Source organism: Lacerta agilis, chromosome 2, assembly GCF_009819535.1.
Source record: "Lacerta agilis isolate rLacAgi1 chromosome 2, rLacAgi1.pri, whole genome shotgun sequence".
Taxonomy (NCBI): domain Eukaryota; kingdom Metazoa; phylum Chordata; class Lepidosauria; order Squamata; family Lacertidae; genus Lacerta; species Lacerta agilis.
The window spans coordinates 97,634,733-97,654,032 of record NC_046313.1 but is presented as its reverse complement, the minus strand read 5'-3'; the positions used below and the strand labels follow the sequence as shown (position 1 = coordinate 97,654,032).

Here is a 19,300-nt window from a genome sequence, read left to right as displayed (position 1 = left end):
GGCTTTGAACTGGGCTCCAAAAACCAATAAGAACACAAGAGCCTCCTGGGTCAGGCTAAAGGCCCATCTAGTTTTCAGAATGGCCGGTCAGATCCTTAGGGAACCCTAAGCAGAACCTGAGGGCAACAGCACTCTCCCCACTTGTGATTCCCCACAACCGGTACTCAGAGGCATGCTGTCTCCAGCAGTGGTGAACGAACATAGCTCTTGTGTCTAGCAACTGCTGGTAGCAGTGGCATGCGGTGAAATTTTTCATAGGGGAACAGTTAGGGCCTTCTGATGGTGATTGGTGTTGGGGGGAAGAGAGATGCAGGAGTATCTCTCCCCCCCCCATGCAGGAGCATCGCACCTCCCTTTCTAAGCCGGGCAGAAACTTCCTTGGCTTTTGGGAAGGAGGCACCAGAGGAACATTTAGGGGACTAGCCAAGTTCCCATGTCCACTGAGTGCATGCCACTGGCTGATAGCCTTATCATCTGTGAATTTGTCCAAGGTGGTGGCCATCAGTGCCTCTTTGGGAGCAAATGCCACAATCAAGCTATTTTCAGAACTTTTTCTGAAACTATTTTCAGAAACAGTGCAGTCTTCTAAGCCCAACCACAAGCAAAACAAGGGGTGTTCGTCCCATCACTAGCAGGCACTAGGGGGAACAAACACGCTCTCTCAGCCTTCTCTCCTCTCTCTCTCCTCTCTCTCTCTCCTCTCTCTCTCTCTCATACACATTGTAAGGCAGCCTTACTCATTTTAGTAAAAAATGAGGTGCCAGCACTCTTATCATAATAAAAGTGCCAGAGGTGCTAGCAGACTCTTTCTACCAGGGACAGCAGAAAACGAGGTGCTGGTATTCTGGGCATTGAGCACCATCACAACAAAAGCACCGGTCATGTCCATACAGATGGAACGTGGTTCGGTTTTGGAGCTTAGCAAACCGGGCCAGGTTTTGTGAGTGAGCAGATGCTGGTCCCCATAAGATGCATCATTGTCCCCTGCTTAATTCAGAACCAAATTATCTGGCTTCAGTCCTTATTTAATTAACAGCAGACTGGATGTTTTCTCTCCATCACAATGATGTGTGTGATGAACTACAAGCAGGGGCTGCCAAAATGCATCAGAGTTTGTTGGCTTGGCAGAGTTTATTGTACCTGTGGAGGCCAGTCTGGGCAAAGATCCGGAGGCACAGATGGCCCTGCATTTGGTCCAGTTGGGGCTTTGCATCCTGGTACTGGGTACTTTGAAACCCACTCAATCAAATGGTAAACATTAGATGTGTTTTCTCCTCCCACGGCATTTATGGCCTGGCTGTTTTGGATGAAGGGATGGGATATGTAAACACTGATCCCTTGGCAAAGGGAAAGAAGGACGCTTGGATATGGGTTGAGAAGTACTACCCAAGTTAGACAATGTAATGACAAACTCATGGAAGAGCCATGCTTTTTTAGGGAAAAGTCAATGTGGATATCAGTTGGTAGCCAGGGCTCAGGTACAACAGAGGAGGAGCTGACTGGATCTAGATCATTAGTACAGCCTGCAGTGGCAATGAGACACAGGCACTGATATTCACTCTGAGTGTGGCAGCCATGAGTCCCTGGGACATTCAAATTGGATTCCTATAGACAGTTTCCTCAGCGCTTGCTGTATGGACACCACCACATCAGGCATCTCTCACTTCTCAATGGCTGCCCACTTGTACAGGAAGCACATGGGGGTGGGAAACAGGTGAAGGCTTGTTTTGGGGTGTTTATCTCTAGCCCCATTGAATAATCTCTACTCTTCAGCAAGGTGGTGAGCCTGGGAAAAGTAGTCTGGGACTAGAGAGACAGAAGGCCTCAGCTAGAGAGGAGAGTTTGTTGGAGGGAAGTTGTTCCCTCCGAGTGATCTGGTCCATGGTCCCTCCAAGCCTTGTGTCTGACCTTCCTTATTCTACAGACCTTGGATCTGTGAACCACTCTCTGTTTTGTCAGTTCTGGTTCTCTCCAGCACCCTAGTCTGCTAACTGGACCTCTTACCTTTCTGGCCATCTCTAGGTTGGGCCTTTCCTAAAATAGGAATGTTGCACTCCCAATAAAGAATAAGCTGGCTATATTACCCCCAGGGTCAGAGGCAGTATGCCTCTGAATATTAGCATCTGGGGAGGTGCTAATTAGCATCTGGGGAGGTGCTAAAATTCATCAGGGATGTTCTTATATTCTGTGTTGTCTGCTGACTCTCAATTACTTACTCAGACTCTACGCAGGTGCTGATAAGTTTAAAATTTTTATTAACAGGTCCTATAGAAGTCCCTGCAGCAGGGACTCACCCGGGCTAAGGGAAAAGAAAAAGCAGCGAGTTTGGAGACTGTATTTAAGGGGACATTGTGCTTGAATGTAACACACATGCCAGAATACATAGCTGGTGAGCTGTGTCAGTTTCATAGGTCATAACTTATGTAAGATTCTTCTTGCTTCATTATACAAAGTTAATTGGCATTGCATGATTTAGTGTACACGTGGTCATAGGATTGATACAGGATTCCAGTGGCTCACTTCCATGCTTAAAAATGCTGTGTATGATCTGTCTTCTCTCAGCATCAGTCTCTGGAGCAAGACTGTTTCAAATATGCCAAGGCAAAAGTATCCAAATCAACTGCTTTGCAAATGATTCAGTGATCACTATGAATCAAAAAAAGGGTGGAAAAGACACTGTGGAGGTAGGTAGATAAAAGATAAATGCTAAAACCTATTATGAGTGGTTGAAATTACTAACACAAAGGCACACTGCTTCAGGGAAAGTGTCTAGACTATGTAGAATGCAGCTATAAATAATCTCTAAAGACAGAATTCTACTCTGTGCTCAAAAGCACAATCTGAATGTGCCTCTGCACTGCATTGGTTTTTGCAGTACGTAGTATCTTTGAGTTGAAAACTCTCCACAATTAGTAACTACCAGCGGCACTGGCAGTAATCTTGGCATTTAACAGCCTCAGTAATTATAAATGGTTAAGTAAGAACCTGGATTCAAAAGGTATTTATTTGCATTTCCTGACTAAAGTAGCAGAGTGTAGAAGAAGACTGTTAATGGCAATCATTTAAATCCACTCTAATTAAGAGAGGCGAGGGCTGCAGGAAAATGAATTGGAGGAATTTTTTATCTGGAATTATGAGCCTTCTATAGATGGGTTCCAGGTTTGCTTCCAAGGATGGCATTTCATACCCGGCACGCCTCCACTAAACAAGAGTTAACTCCATTAAATTAGCTCCTTAATAATGTACTATTAATACTTGTTAAAGCTATTTTGAAGCATATAATTTAACTAATTAATAACAATACATCATAAATTCACTATAAAACTTGTTTCAAAATAATTTTCTGACAAAGCTTTTTTTTTTTTATTAATTCCACCTAGGAAAGCAAACAAAAGAAAACAATGCTGGCTAAGTAGCATTTGTGACTACTTTGGGGGCTGTTTTCAACATCTTTAATCATGGTACTTTTCACAATACAAAACTGGCTTCCAAATACGACTCGATTTTTGTAATGATGTTGCTATTTGCTCCTGACTGAGCTCAGTGACTTGTACACTGTGCTGGCATAACTCACTTCCTGTTGCCACTGCACTCTCTTCCCTCCAGCAATCTATGTTCCCTCTTCCAACTTCTAATTTAGTCATCCATTTTGTTTGGATGACTCCAAATCCATTTTGGGAAGAATGGACTCAACCTTTGATTCAAAGCAGGGAATCTCCTTTTCTATATGGGAAAAAAAATCCTTTCAGGCTGAGGCTACCCCTGAAAGACCTCTCCTCTACCGAATAATCCTGCTTACTGTCAAAAGTCATTGGGACATAAGAAACTGCCTTGTACTGAGTAATACCAATGATCCATCTAGCTCAGTGTTGTCTATACTCACTAGCAGCAGCTCCCTGGAGTCTCAGGCGAAGCTCCCTCCTTGTCAGGGATTGAACCTGGGGTCGTCTTCAATACAAAGCAGATGCTCTATACCAAGCTACAACCCTTTCATTGCTAGTTTTACCTATATCAACAGTCATTTATCAGTTATGATAATGGAATCATAGACTTGGAGAGACCCTAAGGACCATCAAGTCCAACTATCTGCAATGCAGGAATCTCAACTAAAGCATCCATGACAGACGGCCACCCAACCTTTGCTTAAAAAACCTCCAGTGAAGGAAAATTATCCACCTTCTGAGGAGTCCATTCCACTCTCAAACAGCGCTTACCATCAAGTACTTCTTGATGCGACAGCCCTTGAGATATTTGAAGATGACTATGTTATCTCCTCTCAGTCTCCTCTTTTCCAGGCTAAACATACCCAGTTCCCTCAATCATTCCTCATAAGGGTTTCCGACCCTTGATCATCTTGGTTGCCCTCCTCTGCACACGTTCCAGCTTGTCAATACCATCTTCAATTGTAGCGCCAGGACTGGACATGGTACTTCTGGTGTAGTCTAAGCAGAACAAGCTGTACTATTAACTTTGCTTGATTGGGACACTATACTTCTGTTGATGCAGCCTAGAAGGCTTTTTTTGCTGCTGCATCACACTGTAGACTCATGTTGAGCTTGTGGTCCACTAAGCCTCCCTAGATACTTTCACAGTACTACTGGCAAGCCAGATGTCCCCCAGGTTGATAGTTGTGGAGCTAGTTAATTCCTGCCTAAGTGTGGAACCTTAATTTGTCCCTATTGAAATTCATGTTGCTAGATGGGCCCAGTTCTCCAATCTGTTCAGGTTATCTTGATCTCCAATTCTGCCATCTATGGCATTGGCTACCCCTCCCAGTTTGATACCACTGATAGCTATATCCGCTGTGAATTTGTCTAATCTAAGCAGCAGTTGGGTGGCCATCGTCAGGGGATGCTCTAGCTGCATCCTGCACACCAGATCTTGCATTAGACTAGATGAACTCCACAATCCTTCCAACTCTACGATTCTTTGTGCCACCAACCCCTAGGAAGCTCACAGGTAGCACCCATGCCCTACTGTTTCCACAAGTTCCCCATCACCTAGAAGCTACCTACACTTGCTGGTTAACTGTAGCTGAGATCCAACATCTACCATGTACATATGTGCATTTGCTACAATAGCTTGCCTTTTTTTTATATATAAAACTGATTTTTTATGCAGTTAGGCAAGATCTTAATAGTGTTACACTAGAGATGTTTTGGGTACCAGTGCGGTGCCCAACCCTTATCCTCCAGTTTTGAGAAGCACTTTGCCCTCTGTGCAAGAGGGTCACGGGAAGCTGCATGGCACCAAGTCAGAACCAGTGGTCCATCAGGCTCAGTACTATCAGGCAGCAGATTTCTAGGGTTTCAGGCATGTGGCATTTCCTTCCAGGGATCAAGCCTGGTATCCCTTCTGCATGGGAGGCAGATGTTTGTTGCCGAGCTACAGCACCTCCCCAAGGGTAGTAATTTTTCTTTCCTTTTCACCACAGGGGAAAAAAGAATTTCTCAGAAATTTCAGGGCAGGGTTGAGACTTTTAAAGTTATGTAAAATTAACTTTTTTAAAAGTTAAATTTCTTTATGCAGCGTGGTGCAGTCCTCTGTAGTTTCCCCTGGTTTCCTTTTTAAACTTTTATAAATTGTTCAGCTCTCAGGTGCTCCAGAGTCCATCTTTCCTGGTGCCTGAAGACCCACAATCAAGGATACTGCCTGTGGAGCACCAGAGAACGGGCAGACAACAGCAACTAAATAAATAAAGAAAATGCCCGTAACATCTCTCTAGAGAAATGGGGAGGCTTCCTGATACTATCCAATAATTTCTTTCCAAGCAAAAGGACTTTGCTAAAAAGTAACAGGTATGTGGTAGCAGCTTCTCAGTGGCCAATCTTCCTGGAAAAGGGCATCATGGTGTTTTGTTGGTACCCAGGAAGGCTGCAGATTGCTAAGCGACGCTTTTACAATGGAAGAGGATGCTCCCCTCCATGGCTCCTTGTAAGTAAGCCCAAGAAACCAGCAATTTCCTCATAAGAATTTCACTGAAATTTTCCTTTCCCTTTGAAATTTCTGCAAAAGCAAATTCATCCATCTATGTCTCTGTCTCTTCCCCCACCCCCTCTCTCTGAATACACAAAAATAAAGTGGATTCAATTTTTGACACAGCACTATACTGGGCCTAATGAACAAAACAGGCAAAATGATTATTTTTTGGACTAAAATATATGGCCACTGAAATTACGTAGTACCTTTTCCTCTGCAGAAGTTATTAAGAAACTAAGAATGCATTCAGGATGCGAAGAAGCGCAACACTCAAAGAATAATCGTCTATCTCACACATTGTCTCGCGTGACAGACAAATGCCAACAACACACTGCGACCAACACTCCAGCAGCAACCATGTAGATGAAACAAAACAGGCTTTGAGCTCTTGGAAACTCACAAAAGCAATGATCATGATGAACAATAGCAGCTGATTCCTCTGTGGGTTAATTGTCCTTCCAACATGATCTCTCTCCGTCTGACCTCTCTAGAGAAACGTACACAGCAGCACCTTCAGAAAACATGCCCAAGGTTTCATTCAAAACACTTCAAACTTATAAGTGGGGTGGAGCAGTAGGTCTAGTCCAACCGCCTGACAAAAAGTTAAACGATGCCTTCACCACTCCCATGGTAGATGACACCTGCCTGATTCAGACCACAGTGTGCTCCAAACAGGCAGTAGGAGCATATTGGAGCTGAAAGCTCCATCAAGTAACTTCATCAGGGCAGCTGAACACCAACCTCAGGGGAAATGCTGGGCCAGTCCCTGTGTGCATCTCTAAGCAATCTGACCTTGTAGAACACTTTTTTTTCCCTGAGCCCCAAATATTACTGTCACACATACCTTCAGCAGTGGCACAAACCATTCTTTGAAACTTCCACAGCAACTCCTCCTAGCGTTATGTCCCTAGTTGAAGGATTGCAACATTAACTGCAAAAGGGCAGAAGAGTTGTAGAACGACCAATGCTTCTGTCGTCAATCTGACTGCCATTGAGCAGCCCACCTGAAACCTCTTCTTAGAAGGCAGATCATAGTAACTGAAATACATCTATTGCTGAGAGATATTTAAAATTTTCTTTGCATATCCTTTCTCTTTCCTCCCTGGTGCTTTTCATCATATCTCATTTCTAAACTTGGTTTTGGGCAAGAGCTTGTTTTCATTAATTATTTGTGAAGGGCATAATTTATTTTAAGCATGATGTTGATGTGGCTGACAGTTCAGTTGAGAACAGAGATCTTTGGGGCTAGGTTATTTTGAGAGGTTTTTTTTAAATAAACCCTTCCTGGTTACTGTATTTCTCTTTTTGCATGCTAAAGTCCATAGATCACACTCCTAAGCAATGATCCTGCTCATTAGATTTGATTATTTTTCCATTTGGGGTGAGAAAATGTTCCTAAACATGCCTACTCCTAATACAAACAAAAGAAAGTCTGTTTCCTTCTTTTGAATGAATGAATGAAATGAATGAATGAATACTACCTCCACTGATGGTGAAATTTGTCACCTGCATTTATCCGAAGTGCATATATTATCCTAAAATTTGACTTTGTGTGGCCCTAAGGTCACAGCTTCCCTCACCACTGGGTGGACGGTGATATATACTCAGTTCCAGTGAATATAGTTAGGGAAGGGCAAATCTGTCAATTTCAGTTTCTTCCTCAGTTTTTTAAAAAATTTCCCTTGAGAGAGTAGTGTGAATTTCAGAAAGTAAATAGTGCAGGAGGCAACCAACAAGGAATAATGCCTTGTTATGCAAAACATGGGTACCCTTTCTTGCATACCAAGTTTGGTAACTCAATCTAATCCCCAAATCCCACAAGATCTCAGCAAAAACTCACAAGATCTCATGGAGCACAAGAGGTCTTGCCAGAAGCCAATTCCACTGCTGGGGTTTTGCAGGTGCCACCGTGCAACACAGGTAAGAGAGGTGGGGCACCAGTGGTGCGGGTGGGTGTGGTGGCAGCATGTTCCCGTTTTGCCTCAAATGTTGAAACAGGAAGCAACACTCCTGGTTTGAATGTGCATGAGGCCACCACTTTGCTGAAATTAATAATAATAATAATAATAATAATTTTTTTATACCCCGCCCTTCCCAGCCAGAAAACCGGGCTCAGGGCGGCTAACATCAATTAAAATCACAGCAAATATAACATAAAAACGATCAATTTAAAATAACAGATTAAAATACAAATTTAAAAATTAAATTAAAACTGCAGGTCTCAATTTCAAAATAACCCACCAATAAAAGATAAAGCATAAATATTAAACAGAAACCAACCCAAAGGCCAGGTGGAACAGCTCCGTCTTGCAGGCCCTGCGGAAAGATGCCAAATCCCGCAGGGCCCTGGTCTCTTGTGATAGGCTGTTCCACCAAGTCGGGGCCAATATTGAGAAGGCCCTGGCCCTAGTTGAGGCCAGCCTAGCGTCTTTGTTGCTCGGGACCTCCAAAAGATTATTATTTGAGGACCTTAAGGTCCTACATGGGACATACCAGGAGAGGCGGTCCCTTAAGCTGATCTGGGTCTGGACAGTGTTGATGGGTGGCTGCCTTGGGAGTCATGTGGACCCTCAGGAAGAAAGGCAGTTTTGACACAGCTTACTGTGGAAAAGCAATGTGGAGCTAAACTAAACTTCCCTGCTTCTTGAAACATGTGACAAAGTAAACACCTTTCGGCTCTTGATACACGTAACGATGTAAACAACTCTCATTGCAATTTTAGCATACCTCATCATCCCTTCAAGGAAACTGAAGCTGATGCAATTGTCTTACAATTCCTTGCCTGCTCCAGACGGACGAGAAGCTGAGCTCATCCAGCTCCAAAGCATGTTCACAATCAATAAACAAAACAAGAGTAGCTGTTTCTTCTCTAGAGCAGTACAAGTGTGCATCAATGACTGCCTCTTTCTTTTCTGGAGGCTGAGTAATTTGCATGGTGGAGGAATTAAAAGTTGTGTGTGGTTCCACACACCCCCCCCACGCCGCTCCTCACTCACCCAAGCTCAGATTTTCTCTGTCTCAGAATGCTGACATCTCTGTCAACAGTTCCCAAAGATCTTGAACAAATGAGTCATTCTTAATGTAGGAAGGCAAAGATATTTGCTAAAACCAATCTGTCTCAAAGAGCGACCATGTGCGCTCATCACAACTAATCTTCAAATATCTGGAGGATACCATTCAGATTGTCCGAAACAAGATATAGTTATGTTGAGAATGCAACACTAGCAGGTCATAGAAAGAGCATGAGTTCAACTCAATTCGCTTTTGAATCTGCCACTCATAAAAACAGCCAGTCACGAAACAGAAATGAACACATAACACAATCGTTTTGCTACAATTAGTTGTTGCAGTAATGAGTTTGCTTGAGGCTCAAATCTCGCTTAAGGCAGTGCATGTATTGAAGACAAGGAGAATTTCCCCTAAGTAATAGCAAGAGGTGGAATCATCTCAAACAATCTCCATGGAAGTGCTAATTTAAGAATATGCATTAAAACCCATTCTTTAGACACAGCTGGAGACTCTAAAGGGAGACAATGGTAACTCTTCTCCTACTCAAAAGCACTTCTGGAATATTGGTCAGTGCACTCCCCCCTTAGCTTCAACATAAGTGACAGAATCTTGATGTCAATGGACTATTCTGATTCTGCCATCTGCATTCATTTTATCTCTATGGATAAATTTTCCATGGGTTGTTTTAATTAATAATATGGCCCCATTATTTTTTTTATGTCCTTTGCCATGTGCTTTAGCCAGTTGTGTCACATTTACTTTTTAGGACCCTGGGTTGGTTTAACTCAAGTGTTTAAGCCACTATACTACCACTGATGTACAGAGTTAAAACTATTTTCAAAACAAAATAAAATAAAATAATTCCTTCCAGTAGCACCTTAGAGACCAACTAAGTTTGTTCTTGGCTGGAAGGAATTTTTTATTTTATTTTGTTTTGACTATGGCAGATCAACACGGCTACCTACCTGTAACTATTTTCAAGTAAAGTTTGTTGCCTTAATTGAGCTGTAAACCTATGTTATGCACTGTTTCTCCCTTATATAAAAAAGAAAGAAAAAGATTGTACAGTATACGCATCATCTGTGCAAGGTCCCAAATTCCTTAGTCCCCAGAATCTCTACCTAAAAGGCTCCCAAAGCTACAGACCCTGGAGAATCACTCTCAGCCAGATCAGATCCCACTGGGTGTTAGATCAGCCAGCAATTTGGCTCAGTATGATTACACCATGTGTTCATATTTGCTAAATGTTGTTTGCATCCCTATTTACTATTTTGGGGGGAGAGGGGTGATGGTGGAATACTAATTCTCATTTCAACATAACCTGATTGATTTCTGCTGGGGATTTCCAACCCCCCCCCAACCAGACCACACAATACTTGCAATATTTAAAACTTATCTTGGCAACAACCTTGCACAACAGAAGCATTCCCATTTTACAGGTGGCAAGTCAAGGTGGCTGGCCAGGCAAAGTATTATGGCTGAGCAGGCATTTGAAAAAATGCCTTCTACATCAGAGCTCAACATTTTTAATCCACGTAGCACCCCTTCCACCTGCTCCCTGTCTACCTTCAAATGAAGTTTTCTTTTTGAAATGCACTACTCTCACACACCCCTCTTCTTATATAACATGAAGGATTTATATTGCATCGAGTGAGAGTGGGGTAACAAAATGCGCAACTGTAAGCAGCATGATACAAAAGCCATCAACCCCAAACCTAAAACCACCAAGGCAATAATATTCAAATATAATATGCACTATCATCAATGTATCCCATATAGCTAATACATGTGTATAAGCGTTTGACTTTCCACACTAAACTCTCCAGTTATTCCCTCTGCGAACGTGTTCCCCTGAATAATTTTTCCCCCAGCCTCCTTTTTCTCGAATGGGCTAATAATAGCCTTGTGATGCGACAAACTGAATGAATTTGTGAATGCCATTTCCATCAATATGTCCTAGAGACATTCTGGTTTAGAAAGGTCGTTGGTAAGACGTGCAGCCATTTGGCGTTTTTAAAACTTTGCCTCTAAGGTTTTGAATAAACTAAATGTTACTTTGCTTTTTGTCCCCCCCCCCCCGCATAGAGTTTTTAAAAAGCCATGTGAGGGCATCGCTTAGCAAAATAATAGAGAATGAGAAGGGAGGCAGATGCTACTGAGTTATCTGGCCTTCTTCACAAAACACACAAAGCCAAACTAATTTGCTGTGATTGTCTAGGTGATAGATGACCATGCCCTTATAACTGAAAGTGTCAATAGCAGTTCTTTTCAGTGGGAGCTAAATTGTATTGCCTATTTCAAAACAAAATAAAAATAAAAAATTCATTCCAGTAGCACCTTAGAGACCAAGTTGGTATGAGCTTTCGTGTGCATGCACACGAAAGCTCATACCAAGAACAAACTTAGTTGGTCTCTAAGGTGCTACTGGAAAGAATTTTATTTTTTATTTTTTATTTTGTTTTGACTATGGCAGACCAACATGGCTACCTACCTGTAACTGCCTATTTCAAAGTCCACCTGAGTCCCCCGTGCCCCTCCTTATTCTTGTAATTCTCTCTCTCTCTCTCTCTCTCACACACACACACACAAATAAATAAAAAAACCTGTTTGCTACTAGTTTTGTGTCCCTTTGACGAATGCATCTTGTGTAGGTCATGTCGGCACTTTGACTGGAAAGGAACCTTCCCTCATACCGCAAGAGTAAGCTAGGTTTCATTCAGAAATATAGAGGTATCTGCTCACAAGCATGTTTTCCAGGCTAGGCCTTAGTGGAGTACTAATTTTCTTTATCATCTTAGGTTCGTATTTGACAAACTACTTATTTATGACTACCCCTGCTGATTCCAGTGGGAGTTTCGGGTTTATGACCTTCCTTTACACAACAAAAATTGTGACAGTAGGGAGAATTGGCTACCTTTCCTAAACGCAACTCATTTGGAATTCATGGAATATAAGCATAACCATCAGCAGCTCAGAGCTACCTTTACTGCAAAGAGTGCAATTTATTTAATTGCACCATGTTTTACAGTACTCTGTACGAAGGCTGTACATTGTATCCTAGGGTTTATTAAATCAGTAGCAGTTTTGCCACCAACTTCCATGAGATGGGACTGCATCTTTAGGCTACAATCTTATGCTCTTCAGTGCAGTGAGACATACTTGAAAATAAACAAGTTACGATGGACTCAGCTCTTGGGCTGAAAATCCCTATTTTGGCAGGAATCAGTGGTTGACCTTGGGAAAGTCACTTACTGTCTCTAAGTCTCAGTTTCCAAGCTGTAAAGTTTAGATTCTAGTGATCTACTTCACAGGGCTGTTTGCAAGCCCAAAGAAGACAGCAGTGCTGAAGCAATCGTATTAAAAGTGCTAAACTATAACTAGAAAATGCATCAACAACTGGATGCAGCTTAACAATGGCTGGATTAATTACACCTCTTTTGAAATAGATGGTGCATAGAAGGCTAGGATCACACAGAGTACTAAGTACATGAGAAGTCAAGGCTTTTCATCCCCCCTTCAGTTTACTCAAACCCTGGTAGCTTTTGGTGTGTGTCTCATTTAAAATTTAGTGTGCATATGCAGCAGGTACCCCTGCTCCTGGTCAAAAGAATGCAGAGCTCATCTGTAGTGCTTTTTTGCATTGTAGAAAAAGAGGAGAAAAACAGGCATGAAAAAGAAAGTGAGCTGAACTTAGCGTGAAGCATGTTATGCTCCTGTTAAACATCAAACGCTGCACTGAGAAGGCTTGTGGCTGGGGCTCCTCCAGCAGGGACACAAAAGCTTTGCTGCAATAATTGGTTCTTACAGTAGCACAAGCGCAGCAGGCAACTGGGCCAGAGTAACCTTTGCTCAGAGCTCCTGGAGAGCAATCGCTTGGCCACTTCTCTCCAGCGGGAGCAACAGTCACCTTGGGACAAGAGGGGTGGGGTGGGGGATGCAAGAGCGGAGTGAAGGAGCCCTTCAAGACTCAAGAAACACATGGCCTGCTTTTACTCTCTGTGGTGTGTTGACTTTTTATTTTTATTTTTTTTTAAAAAAAGGCCAGGCCCCTTCTGGCAATAGCTGCAGTTACATAAGGCACAGGGGAAGCAGCCGAGAGGAGAGGGAGGGGGGGGGTTATGGATCATCTGACTTCTTGTCCACTGCCAGGGTTATCCCTCTTCAAGCAGCAATGCTGGGTGGATTCTATCGTACTTTCTACTCTGGTGCTGCCTTTCTTTCTCACTTTCCTCTTCCCATCCCTGTAAATTTCTGCTTCATTTTCATTCCCCTATCCCTTTGGCTTCCAGCAGTACTCCCATCGCCTTGATCCTGGGCCAGAGGCCCCACTGGTGTGTATGTGTGTCTCCCTCGTGTCCTTCCCGCTCCCTCTCCTCTTACTGCATTCGAATGCTGCAGGCAACTCCCAGCCTTTCAGCTCAGCAGGCCACTTCCCACCTCTGTGGCTATGCTGGACACAGACCAAGGGGAGCTGGGTTCAAAACCTGACTCAGCCATCTCTCTCGCTCTAACAAGGTCCCTCTTCTCTGAGCTTCGGGACTTGCTTGCACCTCCTGCCAGGGTTTTTGTTGTAGAGAGGGATGAGATCATGGCTGCACATGCACTTTTTATGTTGCAGAAAGAAAGAGGGCTGGTCATGATGCCTAAAACTTGCCCAGGGAAGGGTTGCCTTCCCATGTCAGCTGGCCACAGAGGTCTCCAGCTGCCAACCTTGGGGGGAACTACAGTGCAGCATTAAGTGTCCCCGGGGGCTCTGTTTCTCTTTTCCCACCTCCCTGCTCTGACCCTCCTCTTCTGCTGAGCGCCAGGTGATGCTTCTCCTGTCTGCCCCGCTCCCCTCCGCAGACATCTCTGCCTCTTTGCAGGGTCTGCCTGCCAGCCCTCCATTGTTCTCCCCGTCCAGGCGTTACCTTCTGTTGCCTCCGAGCCATGTCGGTGGGCTGCTTGGCATTGAAGGGGTAGGCGATGCACCTCATGACGAAGACGTACAGCTGCAGCTTCTTTTTGCGCTCCTCTTCCTCCTTCTGCAGCCGCTCGAGCTCTTCCTTTCCTTCTCGCTCACCACCGAGGGGCTGGGGCTGGAAGGCCGGACGCTGCTGCCGCTCCGGCTGCTGGGCTGCAAGCCCCCGCCGCCCCCGAGCTCTCGCTGGTCCGGCTCGGCGAGAGCCGTGCCCCAGAAGCCGCCGGGGCCAGCACCTCCTTGCTGCTCTCCTCTTCCACGATCTCATCGGATTCCTCCTCGCTGGACGACGGGTCCAACATGCTGGCGGCGGATCGTGCCCTGGCGCGCAGCTCTAAGTGGGAGAAAGGACCGAGGGCAGGGAGGCAGGCAGGCAGCACAAAGCCCGGCTTGCACTTCCAAGATGCCCTCCTTTCACAGTCTCCCCGGCTCATCCGCCGAAAGGTGGCTGGCACACCGAACAAAGTCTCCTCCTCGGCCACCACCCTCTCAGCTCCTGCAACTTCAGCCACCGAATCGCGCCAGCCGACCTCCGGGAAAAAGTCGCGCCGGGGAGCCGGTGTCCGAGGAGGCGAGCTGCCTGCCTCTCAGATGCAGCTGACAGCCGAGAGGGCGCCGCCGTCTTCCCAACAGAAGAGAGAGAGACAGAGAGCGAGCGAGAGCAAACGAGCGCTTACGTGGGTTTATGGCTTTTAACTCTTGCCTACCCGGGACTGGCTCGGCTGCCTGCTGCACACACACAGAGAGAGAAAGGCGTCGGGATCAAAGGCTGCAGTCGCGGCTGGCCTCGCGCGCTCTCTCCTCCAGCGAGGCCGGCTCGGCCCCTCCTGCGATCGATCTATTAATACAGAGCGAGGCAGATGGTGGCTCCGCCGCGCGCGCTCCTCTCCGCCTCTCTCGCTCGCCTCGCTCTCCCGCTTAGTTCCCGTCAAGCCAATAATAAAGCCGCAGGGCGAGAGGAGCTGACCAGGGTGCTGAATGTAAGCAGCCAACTGCAGAGGCATTGAAAAGCGCCCGGCGCAGCAGCGGCGGCAGCAACAACAAGCAGAACGGCCCACCCCGGTCTGCGCAGGCTCAGCACTCCCGTCTCCTCCCCTTCCCTCCTCACCCACCCCTCCCTGCACGCGAGCGTAGCACATGACTGTTTGGGAAAGTGACGCCCCCCGAAAGAAGCATCTGCCCTTACCCAGCTTGCTTGCTTCCTTCCTTCCAGCACCCTCTGATTTCCTCTGAGTTCTTTTCTCCTCCTTCCTGATTTGACTTTTCTTTCCTTCCTCGCTTCCTCGAGGGGTGGGGTGGTGCGGCGGAAGGAAACGTGGAGCGGGTTTGCAAGCAGAGCTGAGGAAGAGTGCAAAGGGGTTGGGGGTGTATGTGAGAGCAGCGGCAGGGAAGGTTAGGGGGCAAAAGTGAAGATCAGAGGAAGTGTGTGGGGAGGGGAACGCCGTGGTAACAAATATGGGAGGCAATGGGAAGAAATCCGATGGGACGGTGAAGGGCAGGGGACGCTCTGGTTGCAGGCTGATCAGTCCATGGGAAAGGAAGGGCAAATCGGGATAGGGGAAGGGAACCCAGAGATCAGAGCAGGGCAGTAGAAGGGCAAGTTGAATTAACTGTGGAAACGCGGGGGTGAAGCTACAGTCCTAATCAGAGCCATACCTAGGCTTCCTTGTGCCCTTGGCATGGAGCTGTATTGAAGCCAGGAGGGACCATGGACAAGAAACTCAAAAAGTTTTTTTTTGTCACCTTGCCACTCTGAGCCAGAATGTAGAGGTGCAATTTTTGTACTCCCCTGGAAATGAACCCTTGGCAGGGCCAACCTAACCAACCCCTAGATACACCCCTGATCCCAATTCCATTTACCTGGGAGAAAGCCCTACTAAGTTCAATAGGAGTAGACGTAGTTAGGCTTGCACTGCAGCTCAGTTTTATCCTGTTCCCACAATGTTAGGAAGTCCAGGTCAGCCAGTGAAAGTGATTGGCAGAGTATATTCAGGAGAAGTAAGAGAAGGCAAATGTCCCCACAGTGCAGGATGTCACTGTGGCATTTGCTGCTACAAGGACTGGTGGCGATGGTAGCTGGTTTAGCTGGCTTTAAAGGAGGGGGGAAGAATTAGGTAAATTCATGGAGGTTGTGTGTATAAGGGAGTACTAGTCATGTATGGTGGCCTGTGGAAGGTTGATGTTCAGGCGTAATAATAATAGTTTATTATTTATTCCCTGCCCATCTGGCTGGGTTTCTCCAGCCACTCTGGGCGGCTCCCAACAGAATATTAAAAACATGATAAAACATCAAAGTTAAAAACTTCCCTAAACAGCAGGCATCCCCAAACTCGGCTCTCCAGCTGTTTTGGGACTACAACTCCCATCATCCCTAGCTAACAGGACCAGTGGTCAGGGACGATGGGAATTGTAGTTTGGGGATGCCTGCTAAACAGGGCTGCTTTCAGGTGTCTTCTAAAAGTCAGATAGTTGTTTATTTCCTTGACATCTGATGGGAGGGCATTTCAGAAGGCGGGTGCCACTACCGAGAAGGCCCTCTGCCTTCAGTAGCATAAAATGTCAAGTGTCGTAGGGAGCAACCATTGCCCTCATGTCCTGTTTGTGAGCTTCCCAGGAGTACCCGGTCAATAAAGGAAGCAGGATACTGAACCAGATAAGCCCTTGCTCTGATCCAGCAGGAATCTGCTTATGCTGATGTTCACACAGCATCACCCCACACAAAAAACACACCTCCTGCTGCAGTTTGATGGCATAACACACAAAAAAGAAGAAGCTGAGAATTAGAACAAATTCCAGCTTTGATTAGAGGATTTGCAGAGTAAAGTTGATATGAAAGGTTAACGATATCTTCCCAAGACTAAAAAGGTGTGTGGGTTTGCTTTTGCAAAATAAAATGGCAGGTCACAACAGTCCCATTGAATTTCATAAGAGCTAAGTGGCTAAGGGCTGAGGGTGGCGCTGTGGGTTAAACCACAGAGCCTAGGGCTTGCTGATCAGAAGGTCGGTGGTTCAAATCCCCACGATGGGGTGAGCTCCCGTTGCTCGGTCTCAGCTCCTGCCCACCTAGCAGTTTGAAAGCACATCAAAAGTGCAAGTAGATAAATAGGTACTGCTCCGGTGGGAAAGTAAACGGCATTTCCATGTGCTGCTCTGGTTCACCAGAAGTGGCTTTGTCATGCTGGCCACATGACCTGGAAGCTGTACGCTGGCTCCCTCGGCCAGTAATGCGAGACGAGTGCCGCAACCCCAGAGTCAGACACGACTGGACCTAATGGTCAGCGGTCCCTTTACCTTTACCTTAAGTGGCTTTGGGAGGAGGGTCTACAGTTATATTTTTTAAAGAACAATATTACCAAGTCTTTGCTGAACTGATTGCAGAGCACCACATACACTTAGCTAGCAGTAAGTTCCATGGAGTTCCATGGGGTTTAGTTTAGTTTAGATTGGACATGTACAGGGTTGCAGGAATCCCAGACAAACTTGCTTGGGATTGACTGCTGCAAATTATGAGCTAGGAAGTCTTCATTTCAATCCTTGGTTTAGTCACAGACTCAGTAGTGTTAAATAAACTGCTCTCCATCAACCCATACCCCTCTGTAATATGGGAATAATAGCATTAACAGTCTATCTTGCAGGAATCTTGTAAAAGATTATCTGCAACACTCTGTGAAGTACGGTACTTTGACTGCCCTTGTTTATATATCTCTTCTCTCCCTCATTAGTGCTGTGACCATGCTGTTTCTGCCCAGTGTCTTACATGGCATCCCTGCAGTAACAGTACCACAGTGCTGATAAATCTATTAAACTGGCAAAAGTATTTCTGGAGAAGTATATTCATGAATATGTAGATCCTGTTTTCTTGCATGGTCTTGCTTGCATTAAAGCTGCACACACAATGCAGTCTTATGGTACATCCATCTGTATGAATCTCACTGCCTATTAAGGCATTATAACAGGGCCCTAGTTAGAGTCTTGCCTCCTGGAGTACTTAGGACAATGGCAGGGTTTTCTCACAGCTAAAATGTGAATAATTGGGAAATGTGGATGTCAAAACAACACTCAGAGCAGCTGAGCCAGTTCAGACACTTTAGTTTCCTGCATAGGTTACAGCCCCTGAATGCAATTGCACAGGAGATGCATGGTCTGATCTAGGGATGGGGAGAAATTAAATTCAGTTAACATTAAGAGGCAAATCTACCAAATTCTCACTTTCTGAAACAATACGAGAACGAAAACAGTGTCATCCTTAAAAATTGCACAATTTCCTGAATTTTGCAATGCAGGAATTAAACAAAACAAGTCAGATAAATGCATTATATTAGGAAAAACTGGAAAAATGTATATTAGGCAAAATGCATATGTGTATATTTGGAGAAATTTGCATTAAGTTGCTGATGAATTTTCATGAGGATTTAAAAATAAATAAATCAGAATCTGGTGTTTAAATGTGGAGGACTGAATTTACAGCTGGGAAAATGAGAAACCAAGAGAAACAGAAATTGACAGATTCACTCATCTCTAGTCTGAGGTTGCAATCATACACAGTGCAATTCTGACAACATCTACTAAGAAGTGAATCTATTGAATTCAATGGGGCTTAGTTCCAGGTCAGTGATGTTAGGATTGCAGCCTTCACTTGGGGGTGAGACCCATCAAACTCGGTGCGATTTACTTCTGAGTGATAACACCTGACTGTGCTTTTATTCTTGTCGAATGGTGTAGGGGTCTTTTACCCCAAGGTTACACATGGAGGACCTTGTGCCTATGGCTACTGCTGACGCAGGGGTAATAAAACTGGCACAGATGGCGAGCATTAGCACTCACCATGATGAATATTGCCTCAAGGATTTTTACGGGAAGAAAAATGTGATTACTCCAAGAGCACCTATGCTGCTATGCATTAAAATTTAAAGATCTTTCAGATCAGGCTCGACATGTAGGCTGCACATAAATGGAGATCAGGGCTGCCTGTGGAGAGCTGTACAAGTCTCCTGCAGAAGCAAAGAGTCATAACCATCATGTTTCACTTCCTTTTGTGAATGGGAATAGGTGGAAGGGACAGGCGTCAAGTGAAACAGTTGCATAGTTAATTGTTCCACACATAGTTTGGGGGGGGGGGGGGTAATACTTTTGACAATTATGTGGGATGGGGCTTAACTGGGCCCCCAAATATTTTATTCAAGTTGGCATCCCTGGTACAAAAATAGAAAGGTTGCAAGGACTCAGGCCAGGACGGCAATAAACAATGGTTTTCTCTATTTTTGTTGTTGAAAGTATAAAACAAATTCCAGTTACGATTGTTAACTCCAGGACAAGGCCCTGTTTCGTTTATTCTTCTTCAGCTGGAATAAT

The 19,300-nt window shown here is 45.0% G+C and overlaps 1 protein-coding gene across 1 annotated transcript in view; it reads right to left on the bottom strand.

Moving 5' to 3' along the window:
- Positions 1–14,610, bottom strand: part of CADPS (calcium dependent secretion activator) — a 337,985-nt gene extending 323,375 nt beyond the window's left edge. Inside the window, 2 exon segments of the mRNA XM_033141314.1 lie at positions 13,899–14,055; positions 14,057–14,610. Coding sequence (XP_032997205.1) covers positions 13,899–14,055; positions 14,057–14,382 — 483 coding nt within the window. The 5' untranslated portion in view covers positions 14,383–14,610.
- Between the last annotated feature and the right edge of the window lie 4,690 nt (positions 14,611–19,300).